At 36.9% G+C, this 17,080-nt stretch overlaps 2 protein-coding genes across 7 annotated transcripts in view; one reads left to right on the top strand and one right to left on the bottom strand.

Annotated features, from left to right (window-relative positions):
* The window catches only part of klhl32 (kelch-like family member 32), a 26,794-nt gene extending 11,056 nt beyond the window's left edge, over nucleotides 1-15,738 (bottom strand). The window contains exons 1-6 of one of the 5 annotated variants that reach the window (XM_055210653.2): nucleotides 15,618-15,738; nucleotides 12,895-13,113; nucleotides 10,872-10,975; nucleotides 10,278-10,458; nucleotides 1,214-1,321; nucleotides 338-436 (exon numbers count right to left, since the gene is read on the bottom strand). In XM_055210653.2, the coding sequence (XP_055066628.1) occupies nucleotides 338-436; nucleotides 1,214-1,321; nucleotides 10,278-10,458; nucleotides 10,872-10,894 (411 nt within the window). In that variant the 5' untranslated portion in view covers nucleotides 10,895-10,975; nucleotides 12,895-13,113; nucleotides 15,618-15,738. Of the gene's footprint in view, nucleotides 1-337; nucleotides 437-1,213; nucleotides 1,322-10,277; nucleotides 10,459-10,871; nucleotides 10,976-12,894; nucleotides 13,114-13,832; nucleotides 14,020-14,598; nucleotides 14,880-15,617 lie in introns of those variants that run through there. The other 4 variants (XM_055210652.2, XM_055210655.2, XM_055210650.2 and 1 more) reach the window with 4 other exon arrangements.
* calhm6 (calcium homeostasis modulator family member 6) lies at nucleotides 15,382-17,080 on the top strand. Of its 2 annotated transcripts, XM_055210657.2 has the most exons (3): nucleotides 15,382-15,672; nucleotides 15,898-16,131; nucleotides 16,529-17,080. In XM_055210657.2, the coding sequence occupies exons 1-3, from the start codon at nucleotides 15,592-15,594 to the stop codon at nucleotides 16,955-16,957; spliced, it is 744 nt and encodes a 247-aa protein (XP_055066632.1). In that variant the 5' UTR covers nucleotides 15,382-15,591; the 3' UTR covers nucleotides 16,958-17,080. The 2 variants fall into 2 exon arrangements, with proteins under 2 accessions (XP_055066632.1, XP_055066631.1); XM_055210656.2 differs by having other exon boundaries at nucleotides 15,383-16,131.

The raw sequence follows: 17,080 nt of genomic DNA, 5'->3' as shown, positions 1-17,080 counted from the left end.
TACCTTGAAAACTGTATCACATAAAATTGTAGTGGCTTTGAAACCATGACTCTTAAAACCTTGGTATACCTTGAAACCGGCCCATGCTTAATTACATTATAGAAAATTTAAGGTTGCACTACACGAGAATGCCAGCAGTAAAATGGTTTATTAAGATCTTGCTAAAAGTCCAAATCTGAACTCTTTTGGGATGAACTGTAATGGCAATTGTGAGCCATCAGTTAACATTAATACCTGACCACACTGATGCTTGTGTCTGGATGAGAGAAAATCCTTTCAAAATGAAGCTGTACCAAATGTAAACAGGAACAGGTACTAAATCATCCGAAAAATATACCTGAATGAGATAGTTGGAACAAAGGCTAAGCAGCTCCAGTAGCTGAAGGTGGCTTCCTGCAGACAGGACGTCCTGTATCACTCCTGGCTCCAGCATGATCTGCAGATTATAGAGCACTTGGGTAAGACTAACCTGAGAAAAACCTTGCTTTCTTTATCTCATGGTCAAATCTAATGAGTGTAAAATCCAAGTTTTAAAGTAAACTCATTCATAAATCGAGAGCATAGCAATAATAAAAACATTTTTTTACTAATAAAACAAAAGTCAAAGAGAATATAATGAAAGACACTATGTGAGTAAGAATACAATAAAAACATAATGTTTTAATCTTATATTTTATGTCAGTGGTTTTCAAAACGGGGGGCCCTGAGATGGTGCCGGGGGCCCCAGTTTTATGACATTTTCTAAAACACATTAATTTATCATAAATTCTTTGTATTTAAACCTCAGAAAATAACGCTACTAACCAACAGCACTACATTATATAATTTTATATGTTTTGTTTAATTAAAATTTTAAATTTTGTAATGTTTTATGTCATATATTTTTATTGGGGGGGGCACGAAAGGATGCATCATACACAAGGGGGTCTGCCCACTGAAAAAGTTTGAAAACTACTGTTCTATGTATCACCGATGGTTTTGTGTCTCTGTCTATGAGAATGTCTAACAATCCAGAATTATCAGATCAATTGCGGCCTAGATAGAGCTCTTTCATAACTCTCCTGAGTAAAATATGATTATTCACAAGCACTTTTACTTGTAGGCTCTTGATCTATAGTAGGGTTCATGCAGAAATGGTCTTGGCTTGAGGCAAAGCCGATTTAGTTGATCTTTTCTGTTCTGAGTTTAAACTGAGCTGTGTGGGCTACTTTACCTGGCCCGTGTAGGCGAAGTCTAGTGCATGCTTCAGTCCCACACTAGTCACACCTTGTAGAGTTACCTCATCTGCCTCACTCTCCACCATGCAAAGACTGAACATAGCCTAAAGATACAAAAATACACACAAACTCATCACCAGAATGTATTATAAAGGTAAATTAACCCAAAAAATCTGTGGCATTTAAACAAACATTTCTACGGGCATCTTTCATTCTTCATTCTTTGACTGCGGCTTAAGGCATTTGTGCTATTTACCAAGACATCACTGTGCTTATAAATTATAAACAAAGTTACCAATATTGACAGTTTTATATTACAACAAATTTTATTTTAGTGTGAAGGGCATGACTGACGACAAATACAACAAATATTAAAAAACATATTCCAGTGCAGGATAGCTGTTATCTTTGCTATATTCATGGCAGAAGATTTCTCCAAACAAACAAAATCTTAAAAGGAAAACACCACCCTTTTTCAATATTTTACTATGTTCTTACCTCAACTTAGATGAATTAATACATTCCTATCTATTTTCAATATGTGCACTTTTAATCTTTGTACAGTGCTTCTTGAATATGTTAGCATTTAGCCTAGCCCCATTTATTCCTATGGCTTCAAACAAAAGTTTTATTTTGTGCCACCATACTTACTTGTGTAACTACTCATGTCACAGTCTTTAAATAGGGAAAACATTGAAGTGTTTGGTGGTCTATAAATTCCTCCCTGTTTGGAGCCATAGGAATGAATGGAGCTAGGCTTAATGCTAACACATTCACTACGTGCTGTACAAAGATTAAAGTGCACGCATTGAAAAAAGATAGGTATGTTGTAATTAGTCTAATTTGAGGTAAGAACATAGTAAAATATTAAAAAACTGTGGTGTTTTCCTTTAAAAATGGGACCATTGTTGTTTAATCAAAAAAATTTATGGAAACAAACAACAACCCACAGAAAAGTCATCTGACTATCATGTTTGCTTTGTTTTGTGTGCCGGGGCAGGTATACCACAACTTAAAAGGTGCTTTGTGTAGATTTTAGCGGCCTCTAGTGGTGAGATTGCGAATTGCAACCAACTGCTCAGTCCACCGCTCAACCCTGCTTTTGAAACACACACCGAAAAGCTACGGTAGCCGTCTTTACTGGTAATTTACTGGTAAATTGCATTTAACAAGTTACGTGTACACAGAACCATTCTGGTAAATCAGTGCTGCCAATTTACAAGTAAGAGAGGTTGTAAGATTACCAGTAATTTACCGGTAAGTGCTATGTGTGAACCAAAAATTAAGATAAACGGCATTTAAAACGGACAACGTCAAACCGCGCTGACATCTTCGGGCCAATCATAACGTTTTGATACAGATGAGGCATTTACCCCTGCACTGTTTACAGACGTTAACACACACACACACACACACGCTGCTTAAAAGTCGAGCCCACCTGAATTTACCTTATCATTTACTTATCCTCGTCTTGTTCTAAACCTGTATGATTTTTTTTCTCAGATGAACACAAAAGAAGACATTTTGACAAATGATGGTAAACACACAGCAGTAAGTGACCATTGACTTCCATAGTAGGAAAAAATATTTGGAAAGTATTGTGATAAATGACTATGAAAATGTTTTGATAAATGATGGTAAGCACACAGGTGACGGTACCCAATAAATTCCATCATATTTTTTTATTCCTACTATGGAAGTATATGGTCACTTACTGCTGTGTGTTTACCATCATTTCTCAAAATATCTTCTTTTGTGTTCATCAGAAAAAAGAAATTCATACAGATTTAGGACAACATGAGGATGAGTAAATGATGACAGAATTTTCATTTTAAAGTGAACGATCCCTTTAAGACGCAGGTTCCGTTTGACGTCGCCTAATGCAATGTTGTTTGGTCACGAGCAATTTCACGACCGTCAGCGTTTGCCACAGATGTAAAAAACAACAAAATACAGACCGTGGATATGAAGTCATAATCCGCCATTGTTTACAAATACAACCGAGTTTACCAGTATTTTGATACTGATGTGTGAATTATATCTTACCAGTAAAAAGACGGAACGTCTCTGCGTGTGTGAATAGCAAATTTTTTATTTACTGGTAAATTCATTCTGCCAAATTCATGGTAATTTACCGAAATTACTGTGTGAAAGAGGTCACTGTCTGAGACAATGTAGTGACGTAACACGCTCCTTAGAACAGTTTGTCAGTTTAGGGCTAATGTAGAAACATGGTGGTGCAAAATGACGACTTCTGTGTATGGTGACCCATGGTGTATGTAGATAAAAATGGCTCATTCTAAAGTAATTAGGTCTGAAGTCATGCATCACTTCCAGGTCCAACCGATCTCAAATGCCACAGGAAAATAACAAAACAATCACGATAACATACACTCGTATCATAATGCAAAACACTCAATCCTATTTTTTATCTACATAACAAAATCCGAGATGATGGACTCATGGACATCAATTTTTTTAATGAATTATTAATATATTGCTGTCTGTGATTCCGTGAGCCTGGAGACTTCATTGTACATTATGAATTTATGAAATTTTCACTTAAATTTCACTTTAATTCAACAAACAACTGTTATGATAAAATCCTCTGTTTAAATGAGTGGAGACTTGTACCCTGAAACATTATTCCTTATGTCATCCCTTAACAAGCACATAAAAGCATAACAGTTCTTTTTGTAAGATATTTTTACATCAAAGAAAATATACTTATGTATATTATATTGCATTTCTGTCAAGAGATCCTCCAAAAAGCTACACAGTGCACCTTTAAGACCAGAGTAAAGAATAACAATGGCACAGCACTCTTTGTGAATGACTGTAAAAGAAAACTTGTGAAAGTTCATCCGATTTGCACTTTATAGGCTATGCCTATTTTCATTCAAGCAAATGCACCTGCTTGAAGAGTAAATTCACTAGTCAGAGAACGAGTCCGTGGCCAATGATTGTCTATATGACAATCAATCAGTACATACTGTACTTCTACACAAGCACAAAATATACATGAGGCCAGCTCTGTCCCACTGTGTTCCCTGTCATGAATACACTAATCAAATACATTGATTGCTGTCAAAGAGCAAGTGTGATGGAGAGTCATTGATCAGAGCCCATGGAGAAGAGGAAATTAGAGGACACAGCATCATCAGCTGCATGAGTCGTCAGACATATGTATTCAGTCATCTGTAATCTTTTCTGAATTAAAAATAGAATCTAGTGGAAATTGTCTGTGTCTTTTATTAAAGAATCAATAGAAATTCAATCCAGGTCTTAGTTTATTCTGAAGCATCTGTGTTCTGAAAATAGCATCTTTTATCTGCAATTGCATGTCACCTCACCTTCAAAACCTCCTTCAGCTGTATGGCACATTTGAAGTGGCTGGTGCAAGTCTACGGTCTGTTTCTATTTTTAAGAGCGGCACATTTTTAATGGGCTGACCTCAGCTCACATTCAATCTTTGAAAAGGACTAAGAGCCTCATTAGAGCTGAGAGATGTTGGTGTACTGATGACTACTTGAAGAACTTAATACTGGGTCACCACGGACCACAAGCAAGACCACAAGGGATTGTGGGTAATAAAAAAGATGAGCGTTTCGGAGTTACATGCCTGAACGGATGACTTCTGGAAAAGCAAGGCTCGCTGATCAGCTGTTTGTGCATAAATAATATAAATGTAATGTAGGAAAAAAGAATACTATGGATGTAAAGGGGGTCCACGGTTTGGTTTCAAATATTCCTCAAAATATCTTTCTTTGTGTTCATCAGCACAATGAAATTTATACAGGTTTGTAACAACATGAGAGTGAGTAAATGATGACAGAATTTTCATTTTTGGGTGAACTATCCCTTTAAACATATATTGACTGTTTTGCATAAGTTACACTAGCTTAGACAGCTTTTTAATAAAAGGGAGAGGAGGTGACATCAACAGAAAGCAGGTTGTTAATTAAACAAATGGAAAAATTTATAATTCCAGCCCACCAACGGAGAAGTGTTTTTCAGACTACAGAAATAAATATACATGCCATATATACTCTGCACATAATCCGTCCCTCTTTTGCAGGGTTAGATCAATTTTTTCTTTGTAATCTTCTGAATATGCCAAAATCAAATCTTACTGATTCACTTTCCTGACCGTCAACAATTTTTAATTTCCCGTCAGACATTTGGTCCCCACACAATAGGGACTACCACAGTGGTGGGGGTTCAGGACCAGCAAAGCCTTCTCTGCTGGCATAAACACTATCTGAATCACTGATTTATATTTGAATATATTTTTCCATGAATGTGTATTAAATGAATCACATAATAGTCTATTATCTTTATTTAATAGCTTGGTTGCACTGCTTCCAGTAGTGTATACTTATGATATTTCAGTTATTATTTCAGACAGCGGCTGACCTCATGTGTTGCCAGGGTCAAAGAAATCTGCCTAAGCCTTCAGAACGAACAGTGTGTGTGCCTTCAGCTTAAGATAAATGGCAATGAAATCATTGCATTAACCAATCAGCTTTTGAGTTGGTGTCACCAGCACCATATAGCAGCCTTACAATGACATCAGTATTTTCGCGTCATTTGATTGGATTGACCCTCAGCAGTTTCAAACATACCAGAAATTCCCGCAAAAAATCCAGTTTAAATCCTTGATTTCCTTCAGCATACTGTAACAATCTGGGTGAGAGCATGTGACAGATGTAAATGTTATGCGTTGACATGTTTGGGGATAATTATTCATGTGTCCACTGCTTTAGTCGAATTGACATTCTCAGCCCTACAACAAATTAAAACTTATGACAGAAATACTACTGGACAGTCTCGACTTTTAGCATTAGTCTCTATGGCAATAAAAAAGGACTTATTGTTGTACAACACAGTGATTGAACTCTTCTCGAGGAAAGAAAGAAGGATGGATTTTGTTTACAAATAACCCACAGGCTAATTTGGTGAGTTTAATGTATTTTATTTAATAAGCAAATAATATTTGTAAAATGTAAATTTTGTGAATATGAAACACTTTTTTAATATTAAACCTTTGAAAAACTTTTTGTATGATCTTTGAATAATAGACTGTCAACAAAGTAATTTGTTATACTTTTGATTCTTCAAAACACTTGATAAGCTTTTTCAAGAACGATTTGACTTTATTTCAAAAACCTTTCAAACAATTTTGTGTATATTGTTCCCTTTTAGTGTCTTTTTTTAATAAAGTACAGTCATTTCTATTTTACTCTGCAATTAAACTGTTGATTAGTTTCTACACACTTAAAACGTATGTGTTAAAATAACACACCTCTACACACATCTAATGTGTTGTTCTTAACTAGACACATCTCTATGTTACTTTTGGAACAACACACTTTTTGTTGTTTTAACACATCTTGTTAATCCCTTTTATTTATCTGAACACAAAATCACCACGAAATGACACATAATTTGTTAAAATAACACATAATGTGTTAAAAATGTACACATCATTTCTATAGAGTGTATTGCAGTGATGTTATAATGATGGCATTACGAGATGGATTCATTCAGAAAGGACACCACTGAAGGCCTAGGTGTGCACGGACCGCCACTGGATTACCAGGTACACACACACACACACACACACACACACACACACACACACACACACACACACACACACACACACACACACACACACACACACACACACAAACACACAAATACTATTGCTATTTGCACTTGTGCACATTGACAGAAGTTGAATCTAATCTTATTAAAAATACGGTACAAATTTATCGTATTGATCTTTACTTTTTCTAAGACTATTAATTTTCAACAATCAATTTCTAGCTTCCAACCAAAAATAGTATGATTGTTTTATTTCATTCTTTGCATTATCATAAACATTTTTTTTACATGTCGTACATATTATATATTGCATTGGAATTATTTCCTAAATTACTTATTCAGATTCAATTACATACAATTTTCCTACAAGAAACTACACTCCAAAAAAACAAACAATGCTATATAGCACAAAAACTGTTGCTTTGGATCGTAACCATAGAAGAACCATTTCCAGTGCCATACAGCACCGGTGAAGCACCAGTGAAGCACCTGTGTAGAACCATACAGGGGCCATATAGCACCACTATAGCACCACATTTGGTTCTACATAGCACTATATGGTTCTATACAGGTGCTTCACTGGTGCTTCACCGGTGCTATATGGCACTAAAAATGGTTCTTCTATGATTACGAGCAAAGAACCACTTTTGGTGCTATATATAGGGTGACCAGACGTCCCGAAAAATTCGGGACAGTCCCGAAATCTAAGCTGCTGTCCCGAATCCCAAATCCTGCTCTAATTGTCCCGAAAATCATACTGAAGCTAAATGTTAATCCCGAATCCCGCTTTAATTTCCCCGAAAATTAAAGCAAAATCTTGAGTAGTAGTTGTCTGATAAAACATGAGCGAGGAGGTTAAGTCATCCTGCAGCCAGCCCCCGCCGGCTGCTCATTGGCTGCAGCCTGCCGCCGCCGGCTGCTCATTGGCTGCAGCATCTTGTTTTTATACTGTAGGCTCTCATTGTGCTCGCAGCAGTTAAAACCTCCGCGAAATATGCTGACGTTGTATTGTTTCTATTAATTTATCTAATTCATCTATATGCAGAAAGACAATAGGACCTTTTGTTTTATAGAGTTGACTAAGAGAGCAAAAGTTGCAGCAGCCGCGAGGACAGTTGAAAGTGCAGGCAGTGACAGTGACAGAGTGACAGAGTTCACATTCATTCATTAGTGGCAATGAGGTGTTAAAGCTCTAATGGGTGCAATATTATAACATTTCTCTGTGAGGTTAGGGCTAAATATACAGTGTAGATCGAAACAAGTGCCACTGGAACTAAAGCTGCTACCTCCTTGAATTTCTCATAATTTTGGTATTCAATGTGTAAATAAATACCTGCACAGATGCTAATAAGTTTCTGTCTACTTGTAAATCTGCTTAACTGTTCCACCATAATGAAAATCAGGAATCATACAGTATAAATCTACTCAGTCAGAGCAAACAGCTTGCTTTGATTTGCTTTAAAGGGCAACTATCGTCCGATTCACGATATTACATTTCCTTTGGTGTGTAAGTGTGTATTATTACATGTTAACGATATGCAAAAGGTACAAACCCCAAGGTAACGATGACGCAGGTTATCGTTTCCAACCTAAATCTCTTTTCTTGGACTACAACAAACACACGGATTGTAGGCAACAGTTTACTTCCTGGGCCTGTTGACGTGGACAAGACCGACATTATCATAATTCCTCCCGCTTTGACAGGCATGATATCTGGAGCTACAAAAATTTATGGTATGTGGAAAATATTGTGTTTTTTAACCATAAACCACGCAAACACATTGTATTATACCAACGACACAAAATAACGTTGTTTTTAGCAATGAAATATGTGCACTTTAATAATATATTGACTGTGTTTTGCAGAAACTACACTAGTTTAGACAGCTGTTTAATAAGAGGAGGAGGTGACATCAACAAAAAGTATGCACTGAAATTAAACAAATGGATAATAGCCCACCACCGGTGAAATGTTTTCCAGAATACAGAAAAAAATATATGCATGCCATATTTAAAGGTGACATAGAATGATTGAACAGAGTATTTATCCTTGTTCTGTGATGTGACATGTAGACAAAAAAAAATTGTTTGGGTCTGTATTGTAATGCCTTAGAAGCTTCCTAAAAACCTCTCTCAGATAGCTCTATTAGGGTGGGGGATTTTAAACAAGTGGTTTTGCACCTATTTGGCTCCCCCTACTTAACTTTCAATCTCATTACTGATTGGCTGACTTTGCTGCCACTCAAAAAATGTAGCCAATTATTTTAAAGTAGAGGGGCAGTTAGATGCCTGTGATGTCATAAGCATCAGTTTTTCAGTTTGGGCTGTTTTCTGGCTGACATTTCTAAAAGAGGAATTTCTATGAGACTGAGATGTTTATCATGTTTTGCACTTTTTGTATGTTTGTGAATGTGGGTAGACTACCATTATTCAACAAAGACAAGGTAAAAATGGTTTTTCATTCTCTGTCCCCTTTAATTCTCTTCTTTGGATTGTGCACATAATCCTTTCTTCTGTTGCAGGGCTATATACATTTATTCTTTGTAATCTTCTGGACAAGCCATAATCAAATCTTACTGAAACACTTTCCTGACCGTCGACAACTTTTCATTTTCATTTCCTGTCTGGCTGCCTAAGCTTTCCTGTACTTTACATTTGCATCAGATAGATGCGGTTTCAAACCCACATGAATTCTTGGCACATTTTAAAACAAGGACATGTGAATGAGATTTAAAGACTATAGCAGAAAGAAGGATTTTCAGTGACCTAAATTTCTTTTCTGCACAAAAAGCTATTGAATGGCTTGGAATATAGCACAACATGGACAGCGTTTAAAATGGTTCGTATTTTGGAGCTTGACAATATCTGTCCCCACTCATTTTATCATAAAAAACACCAGCCTTTGTGTTCCAAAAATTATATATTTCTTATGAAACCCCAGCAGTGTGCCAGATAAAGACAACTTAGGGTGCACTCACATTATACATAACAGGACCGAACCGTGCCCGAGGGCGATTATTACCTCCCCACTCCCCCGCAGGCTTGCACTCACACTGTACGATCTGTGCCCGAGCATGTTTTTGTGATAAGGATGCAATCGTATTGAAGAAAACAGGAAGTAATACGCTCTCTTAACTGTAGAGCTCATCGTAATGTTAAGTTTGTGGCTTCTATTTTGAGTCATTTGGGACGCAATGACACAAAACCCTCATATTCCTTAGTCGATCCATTGCTTTGCCTCTTAGAAGATCCCATAACCGTGTTGTTATGAGCCCACCTCTGAAACCTGGCAAGGGCGTGATTAGCCAAACCTTGCCCAGGCACAATACAGAGCGTTCACACTAGTCAAACTAACCAGGCTTTGGGGGTCAAACACGCTCGGGCGCAGTTTGGTTTGGATAGTGTGAGTACACTCATAGCGACTTGTTTACAGTGCATGTAAAATCTTACCCGGAAGTAATCGCTGCATGCTGCCAAAACTGCCTTGTGAGCATGAAACTTCTGTTCCCCAGCAACCAGTGTGACATCACAGAGCAGTCCATCTTTGCGCTGCTGATTAAGGGCAGAGAGGACAGAGTCCTGGTGGGATTTGGATTGACACAGCCTCTGTCCTGTCAGCATATCCTGGGAGCTGAGGCACAAGAACAACACTCAAAGACAAGCTTGTGTGTGTGTGTGTGTGTGTGTGTGTGTGTGTGTGTGTGTGTGTGTGTGTGTGTGTGTGTGTCTTTCTGCCTGTTGTCCACTCAATACAGTACATCTATTCAGAAAGCGAGATGTCATTGATTCTCTTTGCCCCAATGGCCCTGCTATTTTCAGCACAACACATTCACATTTAGCTCTCAATCTCTGTCTGTAGTACAACAAACACAGCAGTGGAGCTCCCTGGGAGATAAGTCTCTAACCTTAAATATCCTCCAGAGTAAAAACAGTAACACTGACCTTGTGACATCACCTTGCACTAAAACAACACACTAATCTAAATTCACTATAAAGCTGGGAACATGGCTACCTCTCAAGGTAGATTGAATGTGAAGATTGTACCTGGGAGGAGGTTCAGAGGGCATGCTCTTGGAGGAGAGAGGAAAAAGCGTTTCCCGATGATGCTACAAAACACCAGACAGGCTCGACTGAGCATGTGCAAAACTCTATAGTGGAAGAACAGTAAGAGCAAAGAGTAAAAATGGGAACATGTTAAAATCTGAGCATCTCCTTTAAGCAACTGAGATGAAGAGCATCCCAGCCTTGTATTTGAAGGTCTAAAGTCTGATATTATTTTTGTGAAATTACATTACATTACAATTACACATTTGCCAAATGCTTTTCTCTTAAGTGACTTACAGTACATTACAAGGTATACATTTTATCATCATGTGTGTTCCCAGGAGATCAAACCCAAGACCTTTGCGCTGCTAATGCAATGCTCTATCTCAGCAGCTACATTAACATTTACAGTTAGGGACATTTTCTCCAACAATTCTCATTATTTTGCTTAATTAATATTACATTACAGACCTTATAATGAGAACCATCAGTAAAAATATCAGGATACATTATGTTAATGATATTCTTAATGCTTGATGCTTAATCTCATAATGCATGCTTAAGCCTAATTGCCCTAGATATACTTAATGAATGATATTAAATATATGATATTGATCTTTATAATATATCTTCTTTTGGGCTTGCAATGAAATATGTACATGATGTATTAATATTAGGGCTGTCAATAGATTAAAAAAATTAATCTAGATTAATCGCATGATTTCATGAGTTAACTGCGATTAATCGCAAATTAATCGCACATTTTTTTCCATTCTAAATTTACCCTAATTTAACACTTTTCAGGTTTTTAATATTCTAATCATATATACATATATAGATGCTTTATGCAAATGTATGTTAACAACAGTCTGTTTACATTTTTAACAGGATCATCAGCCATTGTTTTGTATATGAATTTTCCTTTCAGAAGATTTTTCTTTCTCCATTTTTGTTTGCTGCATCATTTGTGACCTGTGCTGGCAAGTTGAGTCGGAATTAGCAAATTTTAAAAAAATAGTTGTTCATATTTTGACATTCCCTATTAAAACATAGAACAATGCATGATTTGTTGAAATATAACAAAATATGACAGAACTACACGTGTTTGAAGTTGAAAGAGTCAAATTACCACAAAAAATTCCACATCCATACATTATATTACCACATCAATACCTTAAAATCACTGGTAAAACTAATAGATTTAGCACACACAAAGCAAAAACATCATCAATGTATGTTCAACTTTTTTTCCTTTTGTTTGATTGACATTGAGACAGATGCTTAAAATCTAAGTGATCTAATATAATGTTACACATCAGATAGTTTTACCCAACAGTTAACCAAACATTTACTTAAAACATAACAGATTATAGAGCCTACCTGAGTGAATTCTTATCAAAACAGATATTTAAAACTGTAATTTTGTGTAGATGTCTATATATCCGGGTCGCGCACTCGCGCGTCTGTGTGCACGCGCTTCAGATATCAGTCAGTCAGCGTGAGGGGATCGCTTTTGAGTCTTGTCGCTCTTAATAACTCTTTAACATTAATCAGGTACCGAACTTTATCTCTCTTAATGACTCTTTTAACATCAAGCAAGTCCTGCAAGTCTATTTTCTAAGTCATGCATAAAAGCGAAACCAAAATGAATTGAGACGCATTTTTGTATTAGATTAAGCATTAGGAGGACGGTAACGTTACACCTCTCAGACGTATAAATAAAGATCATATCAGATGTCCAACGAGCATTTAGAGCATTGGATTTGGTAGACGATTTGCTTAATGTTCTTATTTCTATGAAAACCTTTTACTCATTTAGAGAGAGTCACATTTGTCTGCATCTCTGTTTATTCAACTATGGGCTGGACCAAGGGTCAAACAGAAATTGCGCGTTGCGTTAATCTCCGTTAATAAAATTAGTGGCGTTAAAACGAATTTGCGTTAACGCGTTATTAACGCGTTAATTTTGACAGCCCTAATTAATATGCATATGAAGCAACAAAAAAAAAATCACACAACTCACCCTACTGATGTCCAATCAGTTTGAATACAAAACAGCTACAGGCAAAGATCATTATGATCCAAAATCAGTGTGTGACACTCCTCTCATAGAGCCTTATGTGATGGTCAAGTGGTTTTGGCTTTAAGCATAATGTATGCGATCCGATGCTGGGCTCATTGGACCCTAATTGACCATCGGGTCTGAGCCATCCCAGGAGATCAAAGACCTTTAGGCTGTAGTCTGTGCTCCAGTGACCATAGAAAAGAAAAGGAAGCATAGATATGTGAGAAAACATACTTCAGTGATCCAAGACTACAAAGATATTTATTTATTCAATAGCTTTGGTGGATGCCATCCATCATCTATAACCGGGCGGTCACTGACCTACCTTAATCCATTAAACTAAAGGTGACTAAAAGGCATATAAATGAGATGTATGCATTAGCATACGCTTTTATCCAAAGTGCATTCAATCTATACTTTTTAGTAGGCTATAGCCTGGGTTTGAACCCAATGCATTACCAACAGAGCTAGAGAAACAATTGAGTTATTATTAGGCTACGTTATTGTTGTAAATACAATTATGGGTTACGTATTTTACGTAAATCCTTCAGGCAGTTACTGTTACTGACACAGATAACACGCCGTCTGCGTGCTGAATTACGTCGTCGGCATAAATAACACGATGTCACTAAATGCAAACGTAAATATTTTAGGAAACCACTGGGCCTCCTCAATCACTTTTAAATCTCAGCTGTCAAATGTCTCCTAGCAACAGGGTTGAACCAAGAAGATTTGGGCAACGATGGATGTAATCCTCAGTGAAGACCCGCCCAACTGCAACCTCATGACATTCATACATGAACTGTTACATTGTATCCCCTCAGCATCCGAGCTGTCTAAACCTTTGTCGACAAATATTTTACATATCCAAACCCTCACAATTTAAAGCACCCTACCTCGCTTCCAGTGTTTTCTTCTCTCGGTCAACACGACTTTATCCGACGTCGAGTCACCTGGCACCTCTGACTGACCCAAACAAAATATCTGCAGCAATCCTAAGAGAAACGCTGCCTAGAGGATCAACACGTTATGAGTGTGCCTGGCTGATGCAGCATCTGATCTACTGTACTAGACACTGGAGTCTGATCCAAACCCCGCCCCCTGCGATCACATGCGCTGCGTCACGTGTGTCTCAATGAGGCGCTTAATATGAAGCGCAAATATATCTACTACAAATTCTTATACCAAATTTTGATGTGTCATTGATTATTGTGTTGTTTATTAATTATAAAGTGACTGGCAATATGAAAATATTGTGTAGGTCTTAAATGTCATATTGAGCTGGGTTAAGTAGGCTACAGATGATTACATGAATGCAGTGCATGTGGGTCATTCTACAGAAAAGGTGGAATTCGGGTGATGGAAATCTGCTTAAATAAACTTTTTTCAACATACCCAAAACTTCTTTAATAGCATTAATTAACTTGAATCCGCAAAACTGGGAGCTTAATCTATTTTTAACTTTTTAATACATTTTAATAAAGAATCCATGAGTCATTTATTTGTCATTGATGTTAACGTTACCTGTGATTTAAACAGATCTTAACACTCCCAGCTATAAAAAAAAAAAGAGTAACACTAATGACATCAAAAAAATCTTATCTCAAAATTCTTAGATATATCATGATATTTTAGACAAATAAGGTAAGACATCTCACAAACCTTTGCCTTCCTCCACTGCACTTCTTCCACTGACCCCTTGACCCATGAAAAACTTCAAAGAGCTGATGCATTGTTTCAAAATAAAGGTGCTTTGGGTAGGGTAACACCAATGACATAAATTTGGGGGACAAATATTTATTTGATATATTACTCATATTAATAGTGTATTTTTACCATTTCAGTGTTGTAGTCAATTCATACAGAGTGAAAGGTAAATGTAAATTAGATTTGTTTTATAAAAAACATGGTTTTAAATAATAAGTACACAGTTCAACTTCCATGTATGATCAAAGGGACAGGGCAATTTTCAGGACCAGACATTTAAAAAAAAAGGGAAAAAAAGGAAAAAAGACATTTAAATAAATAAACTCTCGTATCATTTTAAGGACAGTCTATATTTATTAAATATATCTATATGGGATTATTGGGTCAAATTAAATGATTAAGGGGTCTGCAAAAGCAAGGGACAAGCATTTCCACCTTTCTTGTAGAATGACTCATGTGCAATGCAATTTATTTACTGGTGCCTTTTACAGCACTCGAGGACATTTGGCAGCCTAAAACTAGTCAGCAAATTAAAAAATACCAAACAACATATAATATGAACACAAACATCAGCCAGGTTACTTTAAAAAGATGTTCTGTGATCTTTGAAATGTTGTCTGACTGACGAATATATGCAATAGTACTAAGTTGCCTTTTGCTGCTGAGCAACCAAAACCTGTTGATGTTTTATGTAACAGAATTATTTAAATACCCTATATGTTTTGATATGAATTGTTTTACATACAGTACTGTACAGTACAGTATGTGTTTGCCTTTCCAATACTTTGATGTTAACTTTTGTCAATATAAGGAAGTTCTTGTAAATATTATGTTCATTTTTATAACCACTGGGTACTGCTTTAGTTTACTCTTATTGCGCACTCGTTGAAAGTGATACTGAAAGATAACGGAACTGAGAGTGTCAGCTCGTCAGCTCAGCTCTTAGAGATGGATAAGTTAAAACCTTTAATTACCTTCACGCAGAAACAGCAATCCAACTTGGGTTTTGGACTGATCACTCTTTTAACAGTGGGTAGCGAGCACATCTTCTCTGCCTTTGCTTTCAAGTGTCCTTGCAATGATTGGAATTTTGTGTATGGGAACGTCTGCCTCCTCGTGCCCGCGCTTGCTCTGCTCATCCTAAGTTACATGCTGAGCAATAAAACGTGGAAATTAGTCACTGGGCTTTGCCATCGAAAGTATAGACTATGTCGTATTCGTTATGCGTTTGGCTTTTTGTGTGTTTTTCTTCAGATAACCACCACCGCAATGGTCGCACCTCTGAGCTGGATAGCTGTTGCGTTACTCAAAGGTGTTTACTTCGAGTGTTCAATGACTGGCGCTAATGTTACCCTCTTCCGACATCAACTTTGTAGTCAAAAGTTTCCACATTGTTGGACAGAGCTGGAAAAGTTTCCGTGTGATGGGACGTCAATCCCGCAGAGTGAGAGGATGGCTCTCCTCACCATTATACGCGCGGAGTCGCAGGTGAGCATTGGATGAACTTTATTTGTTAACAAATTCCTTAAAAGGTTTTTCTAACTTTGACTCTGAACTGGACATCGTTTACAGCTCCCTAGGGGTCATCAGATGACTTAAAATGATTTAAAAACAAGCATATAAAACACTTTTTTATAACAGTATTGCTATGCCAAGCTATAGAATATTTCATTGGTTGAAATTGTAAATAACTCTATTTGCAATTTAAAATAATGTTGGGAGGATGCATGAAGTCAAAAGGTTGGAATCACAGTTGCATTATGTTCTTATCAGCAAACAAACATTTTATCGAAGTAGAAAACATCAGATTTATCAGAATGCTCTTGTTATTTAATACTTGCATCATTCATGTCACATATCACAGATTGACATTTAATACTTACAGGTACTTGGCTGGCTACTTATTGCTTCTGTTGCAACATTCGCTTTTCTGCTTACTTGCCTGGCCAGATGCTATTCTCCGATCAGCTACATGCAGCTGAAGTTTTGGAGGATGTATTCAGAGAAGGAGAGTGACTATTTGGACAGTTTTACATCTCAGCACGCTGAAAAGCTTGCGAAAAGAAACCTAACAAGTTTCTTTGAGCTAACCAAACCCATTCCTATGAAGAATCCTCCCAAACGAGCCTGGGAGAAGATTTCCTCCTTCTACAAGTACAGAAGCATGAATGACTACTACAGCATTCTGCACAAGTATGTGTCCACTTGTGAGGACCTTGAAAATCCAGGAGCAAGGGCTTCAGTCAAGTCTGAAAATGAGTTTTCAAGCCCAGCAGCACTGGCATTTTTGGACGATGACAAATTAGCCCTGTAGTTGTTTCATGAATGTCTGTTTTAACAGCGGCTCTTTATTTGACAGCTCCTCCTCTATCTTGTTAAATACATGAAAATTTGCTGTTACTTCTTTTCTATACATTTATTAGTGTGTTACAACATA

The sequence above is a fragment of the Misgurnus anguillicaudatus genome, chromosome 10 (genome assembly GCF_027580225.2).
Source record: "Misgurnus anguillicaudatus chromosome 10, ASM2758022v2, whole genome shotgun sequence".
Taxonomy (NCBI): Eukaryota; Metazoa; Chordata; class Actinopteri; order Cypriniformes; family Cobitidae; genus Misgurnus; species Misgurnus anguillicaudatus.
Note: the sequence above shows the minus strand (reverse complement) of the source record. Positions and strands in the feature narration are given on the sequence as shown.